The 12048-nt window shown below is 35.3% G+C and overlaps 2 protein-coding genes across 2 annotated transcripts; one reads left to right on the plus strand and one right to left on the minus strand.

Moving 5' to 3' along the window:
* Window positions 1-1380: 1380 nt before the first annotated feature.
* Window positions 1381-11308, minus strand: LOC149551094 (uncharacterized). Its single transcript, XM_089789626.1, has 2 exons — window positions 9530-11308; window positions 1381-1961 (listed from the first exon to the last, which is right to left on the minus strand). The coding sequence occupies exons 1-2, from the start codon at window positions 9563-9565 to the stop codon at window positions 1542-1544; spliced, it is 456 nt and encodes a 151-aa protein (XP_089645752.1). The 5' UTR covers window positions 9566-11308; the 3' UTR covers window positions 1381-1541.
* LOC149551095 (putative polyol transporter 4) lies at window positions 4851-8379 on the plus strand. The gene is made up of 2 exons (XM_089786670.1): window positions 4851-5266; window positions 6576-8379. Exons 1-2 carry the CDS (start codon window positions 5092-5094, stop codon window positions 8051-8053), a joined length of 1653 nt encoding a protein of 550 aa, XP_089642796.1. The 5' UTR covers window positions 4851-5091; the 3' UTR covers window positions 8054-8379.
* Window positions 11309-12048: the final 740 nt, after the last annotated feature.

Raw genomic sequence — 12048 nt, forward strand, 5'->3', positions numbered from 1 at the left:
TGTACTTGGTATAATTACTTTATATAGGACAAAAATAATAATAATAATTGTTCACATTAAAATATTTAATTATTTATTTAATATTAATTAAATTATTTATTATGAATATCGTTTCTGTAATTTTTTTATTTTTTATTTTTGATAAAGGGTTCAGACCTGTGAGGCAGTCCAACGGGGCACAAAGTCTGTGAGCTACCAACCAACGAAGACCACCACAAAACAAATTTAGGAACTCGATACAGGCCCACATGTGCTTGAAACCTGTTGACCGAGGGGCATCCACGCCGTCAAATTCACCCAAGCATGATCTTGGTCTCATCCCTTATGTGTATAGTATTTAAAATTATAAGAAGTAAGAGTCAAAATGTTTGATATAATCTCAAGAAAAAATTTAAAGATTATAATGATTTAAGGCAAGAAAATGGAGATGTTTAGAAATTGATAAAACTTTGTAGAAGAGCTCAAGATCATAGAACCATGTAGCTCAAGCATCTAAGATAGTGGCAACTACTTTTTATTGTGACCAAAGCCATCAAATATGTATATTTTTGTGAAAAAGAGGGGTAAAAATTTATTAAGATAGAAAGGATTACAACAAGTAGAGCTCAACAAGGAGCTCTATCCTGAGCGACAAGTTCATCAAATTCTTGCACCAACTCAAAGGGAAGTTGCCTCCTATCCATAATATTCCAACCTGGAGCATGACCAGAAGCCCATTTGGCCAAACAATTAGCAACTCTGTTCCATTCACGAGGAATGTAAGTAAACCTAATGAACTCAAGAGAGGTACAAAGAGAAGAGTCTAATTAACAATAGTGGCCAACTATCAACTAACATCCTCAAGCTCTTGTGAGGAAATCAAGTTCACAACCACTTGAGAGTCAAGACTCATAAATAATCTTGCGCCATCCCTGCAAACAACACTGTTCCACAGCACATAAAATTGCTTAAGCCTCTATGAGATTGTTAGTGTAGTCACCCTATGTTTTTGATACTTTTTAATATTTACGATTAGTTATGCCTTTATGGAGGTGTGTGGTCAATGCAATTCTTGTCTCATGTAGGGGTGAAATTTACAACACCTACTATGTGTCAGTGAGTTTGTTAATGAGCAAGTCTTTAAAAGTTTTTCTAAAATTTGCTAAAGTGATTTAAGGATTAAGATATTTGTGTTATTATCATCTAATATAAATCATATGCAACACGGGGGATTTGGATTCAATTCAGATTGAGGCAATATATAATTTATGTGGGTAAAAGGCTCTTTATTTGAGGTGAAGTTGAATGGATAGAACATATATATCCCTCACTTCTTAGATTTCTCAATTCTTGACTATCGCTAAATTCATGTCCTTATATTATATAGTAAAATGGTTTTTAAACTAAAAGAGGGGTAAAATTTTTATTGAGTATCAAAGAGAGCTGAACAACACAAGAAACAAAGAGAATTACATAGCTTTATCCTGGTCCACAAGTTCAACTAGCATCTAAGATAAATCAAGGGGAAGCATCCTAAGATCAAGAATGTTCCAGGTCGGCCCCTATTGAGAGGCCCATTTAGCCAAACAATCAACCACACTGTTCCACTCACGAGGGATATGCATAAAGGACACATAATCTAGAGAATTGCATAACTGAATGATCTGCTGAATAATCAGAGCCAAATGCCAATCCACATGCACAAGGTTCCTATTATGCAATAAGTTCACAACCACCTGCGAGTCAGTCTCACAGATGATTCTTTTCCAGCCATGTAGACAACACTGTTCCAGTGCAACCAAGATAGCTAGGGCTTCCATGAGGTTATTAGTATGGTAACCCTTGTATATAGAAAACAGAAACTGGATAGCACCAAAACTATCACGCCCGACTCCCCCAATACCAGCCGGACCAGGATTTTTTCGAGAAGAACCATCAGTGTTGATTTTAAGAGTGCCCGCCTTAGAAGGAGACCAACGTCCCTGACGATTAACACACTGAAAATGTTGCTTAGTATGATAAAATGGTTTTTCAAATAGTCTAAAATAATCTATAATTTTTCATGGGATGAAAACTTGTGCATGATTCTACATATTTAACAAATAAAGAGTCCATAGTAATGTGTTTATACTTCATTGACAATAAAATATCTAAAATCATGCTTTGATATTGAATACTAAACTATTGGTTTTCTTGTTCTTAGCTACCATTAATTTTAACTTTTGACCATATTTAGAATGCCTATCATATGGAAATTTATTGTCTTTATTGTATGCAGGTTCACACCCCACGTTCAATGTGCTGCGGTTGTTGCAAATTATCTTCTATTTTTCATTTATTAAATCTAAAAATCTATAACATGCAATAGTTGCCGAAAGTGGTGGACATCTTAAAGGTTTTATACATTCAACCTTTAACTCTTGAATTACACAACTTTCTATTTTTGGGGGTTGAAATTGATCCATCCCCATGATTTAATCATGGGCTTTTAAGATTAGCTATGAAAAGATGCAGCCTTCCTCTAGAAGTTTAAAAAATAATATCAGTTGTTTTTTTCTGTGCAAGCACAAATTCATAAAGTTTTTTTCTGTGCAAGCACAAATTCATAAAAACAGAACTAGAAACTTACAGATAAATTATAGAAGGTTCTGCTTTAGGGATACCAATTATTGTTTATAGATAACGAATTAATATACTGTGTCAAATAGGAGAAAGCATACTCAAATTTGTATTTGTGAAGCACAGGAGCAAATCATGGATCACCATATAAATTTTCGTAACAATTTAAAAATTCTCGAATTTTTATACATAACAAATTGTAAATTATGGGTAACTTAATATGGAGTTTTAGGTATGTTTAATATAGAATTTTAGTTTCATTTTTCTATTAAGATTGAATTGAAATAAAATATAGAAAGATTCTATTCAAATCTAGATTTTAGTTATAAACTTGTTTTAAGATTGTTGATGATTCATTTAAATAATTTAAATTTTTTAACTTAATTTAATAAAGAAATGTGAATTTATTTGTATTCATTATAAATGTTCAAATGACAAAAAATAAAATATAAATTCATAACTATAAATTTTACTAAATCTAAAACTACTTCTACTAAATGCTACACAATATAAGTTTAACTTCAATTAAGAATTTATTAATAATATGCAATAAGTGTAATAAACATCGATTAAGGTTCAATCTAGATCAAGAAATACAAGAGATAAAGAAAAAAACTAATTCAAGAAATAAAAATAGAAATATTGAAAGTTATTATTTGGTAAAACTCAAGTATAATTATTTATGAAATTAAAAAAAAAAATAATAATATTGAAATTAATGTTTCTTCAACTTTGCTCAATAAAAGGCAAGAGAAAGAGGGAGAGGGAGAGGGAGAGAGGTAAGGAGAGAGATGAAGTAGGGAAGAGGGGGCCAGGGAGATATGTGAGAGAGCGAGAGCAATGTGTGAAAGAGAGAGAGTTAACCATAACCAAATTGAAGACACAACCATTATGTAAATCTTGACTACAACCTACAACCGTGATCTTTATCTTAACCCTAAACCTAACTATATCTCTAACAAAAAACCCAATCCAAACCCTAACCTTCATGTAAAATGTACATCCTTAAACACTAACCCTAATCCAATCCCTTAGTCTAACCATATCTATTATGTAAATCCTAACTACTATCATTATCTCAATCCTAATAATAACAAAAAAGCTAACCATGTAACTATAATGGTAACCCTATTACTATCCCTGACCCTAATACAAAACGTAAAGCTAAAACATCATGTAAATATTTTTAACCATAACCATTACTCTAATTATAATGCTAACCTTCACAACTATTCATTCCCAAACCCTAGCCTTAGCCATTAAGAAAACCCTAACTATGACCTTAATCCCTACCATAACCCTAACTCTCACATACACCCACTAATAATCTTAACCTTCAACCCTAATCCCATAACTTTAATCTTAAATGCTATTATCAAATTTCACACACACACACACACACAAACACACACACACACACACACACACACACATATGTATACATATACATATATACACATCTACATATTATATGTATACATATATACACATATACATATGTATATGCATGTACACACACATATTATAAAATTTAATACACACACACATAAATCCTAACCATAATCCCAATCCTAGTCCTAAATCATATCTTAATCCTAATTCTATCCCTATACCCCAATCCTAACATAACTTGAAATATAACAATAACTCTAATCATGTCATGAACTGAAACCTTTATCCTAACCCTAATTCTATTAGTAACCATGATGAAAACCATAAACCTAATAAGAATCCTCATCCTAAGACCTAATCCCAACCCTAATCAAAATTTTCACCTTAAACATAATACTAACTATGATGTAAACTCTAACTCTAACAATAATTATAATCCTAATTCGTAATGATAATCCTAATCCTAACTCCTAATGACAACTTAGAAAAAAAATGATACTCTTCTAAACTTAGAAAATTGACTTTATCCCATTTATTTATAACTTAAAATAATAATGATGACTCAAATATGATAATAGTAATAATAATTCTTTTAAATAAACAAAAATATTAGTTTTAATATATCTATCATGATCAATATCATTATCTTCTGAATGAATAAGAGAAAAAAAAACAATAAAAATTTTTACAATTAAAAACTCGTTTTCTCATTCTATAAGCTACCTCGTCTGTTACACCACTCCAAGTTGAGCTTAAAAATATTATTAAGTCGAGTCGACGGGAGTAAAAAAACAATTCCAGCCCTATTCCTTAATAAAATTCCATTAGGCTTAATATCTTTATTTTTTTTAACGTTTTTTGACGGGGAACAAGTTAAGCAAGTTTTATTTTATATTATTAATCTCGACTAAAAATATCACACGTTCCCCCTGGCTTCTCGTTGATTTGGCAATGCGGTCAATTTATATATTTTGACCTTGTCAAGAAGCTGCATTGTCTGAAAAAACAGAGGAGACCTGACAATGTTGAGTTAAAGAGAACGGAAAAGTAGAATCGCTTACAGATCTAATTAAACTGTTCTGTTGAGGAGAAATTATAACGATGGGCTGGGGAAATAAGAAAGATGCTGATACTGGTAATGATTTGAAGCTTCCAACTGGTAAATATGAACTAGTCAATAATCATTCAATCTCTCCTGGCGGGAAGAAGCCCATGAACAGATATGTGCTCGCCTGTGCAATTTTGGCATCCATGAATTCTATTGTGCTTGGCTATGGTATGTATGTATGGACCATGCTATTTATATTCAAAGTTTAGACAAGTTATCGATTTCTTAGCTCAAATAAAAAAAACCCTTTTAATTGAGATAATTGTTCATTGCAATGTGAATGCCAGCTGCATTAACACAAAAGTAGTAGATAAATACCCAAATGTGAAACATTCAATAGTTTTCATTTTTGGATATTGGAAGTGCATTCTATGAAGATGGGCGGGTGCAGATTGAAATGTGGGCTTTTAAAATCACCATCATAGTTAACACACTAGAATTAGAGCAGCACAGATTAGGCGCCCTGCCTGAAACTAGCCACGGTACCCGATTCAAACCTCAATAATTTTGTTTAACCCAATGAAAACAAAATGCAGAGTTCTCTGAAAAAAGGACAAAAATGCTCGCTGAACATCCCTTTTCGAAGCAGTGTTTTGATATCAAGATCTGCACTGTCCCGGGGTTCGTGAGCTAGGCATTTTACTTATAGATGATCTTCTTCTTCTATCTAGCTTAGTCACTTAGAAATTTTAGATGCTTGCTAGTACATAGACTGAAGATTATGAAATAAGGTTTGGGAGCGTAGAATAAGGGTGTGACTAATCAGGATACGTGGGTAGGGTTAGAGTGTATTTCTTGACCCCAAGTTTTCTAGCGAATGAGCCATTTGCCTTCGTAGACTCACTCAAACAGATGAATTTAACGAGTACCAGTGTAGAGTACACTACTGACTACTCTAAAGAAATTTAAACCTGTCATTTAATTGTTGAGTATTTGGGCCGGGAAGATTATTTTCATTTGATTTTGTAGCCTTGAAGGAGCCACTCTTAATGAAAGTGAAAATGCTCATTATTTGCCCTTGGTAGATGCTGTAGGTTCTATGGAATATGGAGCAACATACATGCATATACTATTGTTTAGCCATTATATTCTCATATTAATTGCTTTCGACTTCAGAACAATCTAAAAACATATTCGTCAGTTGTAGATTTTTTTAAATATATGGTATATACCTAACTGCTTGGAAGGCAAGATACATAACTTGGCTGCTTAGGAAGCAAGCTCATTAGATTATGTAAGTTGTTCGTTTGGTTTTAATTGAGTGTTTCAATCTTGTTCATACTTGAATAGAACAAAGAAGTATCCCTTTTTTCCTTGTCATTTACTTCTTCTTGATTACATAGTATACATAAAGGCAATTAATTACATAGTATACATAAAGGAACAATTATCTTCTGCTATCTGCTTGTTTCAATTGTTGGGTGTTTTGATAATTCCCAAAGCTGACAAAATAGACGTGTCTTTTGATACCATGCAGATGCTGGAGTTATGAGTGGAGCAATTATATTTATTCAAGAGGATTTGCACATAAAAGAGGAACAAACAGAGGTGCTTGTTGGATCTTTGAGCATAGTCTCTCTTCTAGGAGCTGCAGCTGCAGGGAGGACCTCAGATGCCATAGGAAGAAGATGGACTATGGCTTTGACAGGTCTCATATGCATGGTGGGTGCAGGTATAATGGGTTTAGCTCCCTCTTTTTTCATTTTGATGGTCGGCAGGTTTCTTGGTGGGATTGGGGTAGGATTTGGCTTAATGATTGCCCCAGTATACACTGCAGAGGTTTCCCCTGCATCAAGCCGAGGGGCACTTACATCCCTTCCTGAGATTTTTATCAACATTGGAATTCTTCTTGGTTATATTTCCAATTATCTTCTCTCTGGATTACCAGCTCATATAAGCTGGAGGTTGATGCTTGGTGTGGGATTGGTTCCATCAGTTTTCCTTGCATTAGGTGTCCTCGGTATGCCAGAGTCTCCTAGATGGCTTGTTATGCAAAATAGGACCGAGGAAGCTGCTTCTGTACTGGTGAGGACCTCGGATGATCAAGCTGAGGCAGATGTGAGACTGGCAGAAATTATAGAAGCAGCAGGTATTGGAGGTAACCAATCTAATGATAATGTTGAGAAATTGGGGGAACAAGAAGAAAATATAGATGTACCAAATTCTCATGTTCTCCAAAAGAAATGTCATGGGGAAGGAGTATGGAGAGAACTTTTATGGCCCACTCCTCCGTTGCAGAGGATGCTCATCATAGCTTTAGGGATTCAGTTCTTCCAGCAAGCATCAGGCATTGATGCAATAGTTTATTACAGTCCAGTGGTTTTCAAAGCATCTGGAATTCGGAGTCAAGCAGGACTTCTTGGTGCTACTGTTGCAGTAGGTTTTTTTAAAACTGGATTTATCTTGGTAGCTACATTCTTGATAGATAGAGTTGGAAGGAGGCCATTGTTGCTGCTAAGCACCATTGGGATGAGTGTATCTTTAATAGCCTTAGCATCAGGTTTTTCCTTGATAGAAAATACATCAGGTAGCCACCAAGGATTTGCTTTTTTGGCTATGTTGGCAGTATGCTCGAATGTGGCATTTTTCTCCATTGGATTAGGGCCAATATGTTGGGTTTTGTTGTCAGAGATATTCCCACTGAGAATCCGGGCGCAAGCAGCTAGTCTGGGTGTGGTAGTAAATAGAGTTGCAAGTGGAATAATCTCTATGACTTTCTTAAGTCTCTCTCATTCAATCACCATAGCCGGAACATTCTTCCTCTTTGCTGGTGTCTCACTCCTCGGTGCAGGGTTTGTATATATGTACATACCTGAGACCAAAGGCAAAACTCTAGAAGAGATTGTGTCATTTTTCAACGAGGAAGAGTTGGAAAGAATTTCACAAGGTGGTGAGTTGGAGCTAGGGGACACAACAATGCTAGTTGAGAAATCTAAAATACCAACGTCCTATTGAATTTCAGCTATAAATCAATTCAAGGAATTGCAATCTTCATGCAGATGAAGAAAGGTATAACGAGTTATTGTCAGAAGATGGGTATAGAAAAAGCAATTGCTAATGCATTGCACAGGTGTTAGTTATGTGGAAATTATAATTTCTACGCAGTGAAGTATATGTTTCATGATTTATCTATTATTTAACATATGAAGTGAAATTCATCTTTGACAGAAATATCTGTTTTTTAACTAGTCCCTGTGGCTTGTAGTTCTGGAGCTTGTTACGGATTTCCAGTTTACAATTATTAAAATTAAAATTCGAAAATTAAAATTCTTAAAGAATCACTTTGGGGTTGTAATGTTATCATTTTTCAGTTGCCTCACAGATTTCTAAGGATTATTATTCAGCCTAAAAATAAATGCTTGAGAATGAACAAATTTATTTTATTTTTGCTTGTACATCGAGATGTCTCAATTTGTTAGGGTGTAGATATGGGTTTGGATTTGCAGTTTTGAAGATGAGAGTCTAATAAACTTTTGGGGTATAATAGTTTCAGGAATTATAAATTCGAACAGCTTAAAGCATTAAAAGATATTTTGCAGTCACAAATTTGCCAATTCCAAAATAACATTGACTTAATTTCAGAACCTACAAACTGGATGTATTACTATAAAACTATGTTCCCCTGAGTTTCTGGGACTGGGACGGCTGGGGACAGCAGGACGGGTTTCTGGGAAGGCAAAATTTTTTGCCGATTTTGGGGACGGGGGGACAGCAAAAGGGACATTTTTGTTTCTTATTTTTTATTTTTTGTGTGTTCAAAAATTGGGGATGGATGAAGTCCCCAATGAAGTCCCCGGGACGTGGACATCCCTGTCCCTGAAACACTGGCTTTTTTGTGGGGGACTATAGCTTAAGGATTTGGCAATGAAAAGATTTTACATTAGAACAACTCTACAGAATAGAGTACTCTGTGCTGAATGAAAATGGGGGACCAGATCATTGACATCTTCACCATTTATATCTTCTGAGTCATCCTCAAGACACTCTGCTAGTGTTTATATTGCAACATGAGAAGACTATCTGATCTGCCATTTTCATTCACACAGTATGATTTAATAATAGTTTGGTTGATATCTTGGAAGGACTTCATTTGCTTCCTTGGTTTTCATGAGACATGCCTTGAGGCTTGAAGCATGCCATAGATTGATATGGAGGGAAATGTGATCCGAGGCATATCAATGAAAAATAAAGATATCAAATTCTCTTTGCATAAAATCATTGGAACACAAAAAGGCTCAGCTACAGTCTCAAAAGGAGAGCTAAGCACTAAGGTTATGTTCCTTCGTTGCAAAAGAAATGAGATAGTGAAGTGCGTGTATGAGATCTAGGGTGAATGATAACAAAATGATTGATTTCAGCAATAAACTTCTCAGATAGAAATAATAACAGAAACAAGAAGCTAGATCTGGAACAAAGATACAAAGAGGATACCTGGAATTGAGATCTGGAGCAGAAAGTGATGGACATGGGTTTTGGGTGCCCTAGTTTGAAGGTGTCTGCAACTGAAGAAGCTAAGCAAGAATGCAGTCAGAAGGCTCTGGAACACTGTCTTTCAGTAACCCATCATTGAACAGCAGTACATGGGTGGCTAGTGAATTAGTTTGGGATTTTTGCTTCTTTGAAGTTTGCTGCAACCTATAATTGTTCTGCTTTGCACTCCTGTAACACTATTGCTCTCGGATATGAATACCTGCACACAAAAAATGGGGGAAAAGGGTTGTTCTATATAGGTAATTCCCTAAGATCAAAAGCATTTAGTGTTCCCACCTCCACATTAGCTACAATGATGAAAAAGGGTGTGTGCACTTGCAAAGACAGAGGGCAATCTAGATCTGGAACGGAGATAGACAGAGGGACCTGGAACTAAAATCTAGAGCAAAAGTGTTGGACACAAGTGTTGGGCACCCTAGTTTGAAGGTGTTTACAACTGAAGAAGCTGAACTAGAATGCGGTCTGAAGGCCCTGAAATACTGTCTTCCAGAAATCCAATCTAGAACAGCAAGACATTGGCAGCCAGTGAAGTAGTCCAGGGTCTTTCACCTCTTTGAAGTTTCTGCAACCTACAACTGTCTGCGCTGCACTCGTGAACACTTTCACTATTAGATTTGAACCTTCACACACAAAATACGGGGAAAAATGATTGTGCTATATAGGGGCTTGCTTAAGACAAACCATGCGTCAGTGTTTCCACCTCCACAATAGCTATGATGATGAAAAAGAGTGCGTGCTTGCAATTACAGAGGCTAAACCAGTAATGGATGCTCAATTGATGAATATTCCCTCAAGTATGAAACCTTTTGTTGGACTAACCGCCAACATTCCTCTTCAGGATTTGCGACATGGCTTAACCGCCTCTTGTGTTCTATAAGTCTAGTGGCTGTATCGAGTATTAACAGTTGAGCTTTTGGTGCAACGAAAACTCTAGCTTGTAACAAGTGGTATCAGAGCTTGGTCACAGGTTCAAATCTCCTTGGGTGATGTTGAGGTGGGGCAGGGACGGGGTGGGGGGGGTTGGGGTTTGGACTAACTGCCACCGTTCCCCTTCAGGATTTGTGACATGGCTTAATTGCTTCCTGTGTTCAATAAATCTAGTGATTGTGTCGAGCATTAACAGGTATATCTTTTGGTGCAACAATAACCCTAGCTTGTAACACCTTTTGCATGGAATCTGACACAAGGCTTGATGTGATGGAGTTAAGTCCTGCAGCTGCAACCTGTTGATGCATATTTTCAACTTGAAGAAACACAATGTAGTTGATCATGATTGCTGTAACAAACTTGTATGCTTGAATGCCTTGCTCCTTGAATGCACATCTTTGCTTGAATTGCTTGAATGAATGATAGTAATCTTATTTGAACTTTGCTAGATTTAGTTGAGATTAATCTTATAAAATGAGAGAGGAAGTATTTATATGCAACTTACACCTTTTTGAAATTCATTTACAGGGACAACAATGGAAGGTAAAATCCCATCATTTGTAAAGCTGACTTTCATTCATTGAGAGTTGAGCTCTCATTGCCCAGATAGGGGCACTGAATGTCCTAGTCCTGGCAAAATGAGCCATGAAAATGGTTGTGAGTTGTGGAGTGAACCAATATATTTAAACTGACTGGAAACTGAAAACAACTGGTCATAAATTAGGCACATCCACAAAAGTAGGTCTAAACCTAGTGTGAAATTGTTCAGTTATACAATTTATGACACTACGCAGATATAAACTGAGTTTCTTGTCTTCTTTGAGTCTAACCGATTTATGTTTTTTCAGAAGACAAACCATAGTACTCCAATTACTTATAAAATATTAAAATACAAAACTGGCTACTTATGGGAGAAACTATACAACCAAATGAAGAAATGATTATGTTTGAACTGTTTGCACTGTGCATATTTTCCATTAAAGATTGACTATTCTATCTTATTCTTCCAAACATGCTTTTGGTGCTAACCCTTCAGGATGTGATACTAATGTCGCTCACATGAAAATTGAACAAACCACCTGTCCTGCGTTATTTGTTTTCACTACAATGAAAATCTTCGTTATCATCTCTATGCTATCATTTTTTTTGTTTTCATTGTAGCATAATAATTCTTAGTGTAGGACATCAAAATAATATTTAGAGGCGAATTTAGCTTCTCCTATTTCACATTTATTAGGGCATCTGACTTCACTACAATGAGAATCTTCCTTATCATCTCTATGTTATGTAGTAGAGGATATGTCATCCTTTTTATTTTTATTGTACTGCAATACATCTCAGAACATCAAAACAATGTGAAGAGACATCTTTAGCTCATCCCATTTCACGTGTATTAGGGTCTCTAACTATGAACATGGGTCAATATTCTTATTTGTGATTACCCTCTTAGATGTAGAGTTATTGTTATCACAGACTTCAACAACAAGAAAATTATATTTTCTTTGTTAATATTTTTACATATGATTTCAATG

This window comes from Cupressus sempervirens, chromosome 6 (assembly GCF_028749045.1).
Source record: "Cupressus sempervirens isolate cs-2001-9-10 chromosome 6, ASM2874904v1, whole genome shotgun sequence".
Classification (NCBI taxonomy): domain Eukaryota; kingdom Viridiplantae; phylum Streptophyta; class Pinopsida; order Cupressales; family Cupressaceae; genus Cupressus; species Cupressus sempervirens.

Coding starts and splice junctions, on each gene's coding strand:
- LOC149551095 (XM_089786670.1), top strand. CDS start 5,092: ATGGGCTGGGGAAATAAGAAAGATGCTGATACTGGTAATGATTTGAAG. Junction 5,267..6,575: donor TTCTATTGTGCTTGGCTATG/GTATGTATGTAT, acceptor GATACCATGCAG/ATGCTGGAGTTATGAGTGGA.
- LOC149551094 (XM_089789626.1), bottom strand. CDS start 9,565: ATGTCCATCACTTTCTGCTCCAGATCTCAATTCCAG. Junction 1,962..9,529: donor GCTCCAGATCTCAATTCCAG/GTATCCTCTTTG, acceptor GTTAATCGTCAG/GGACGTTGGTCTCCTTCTAA.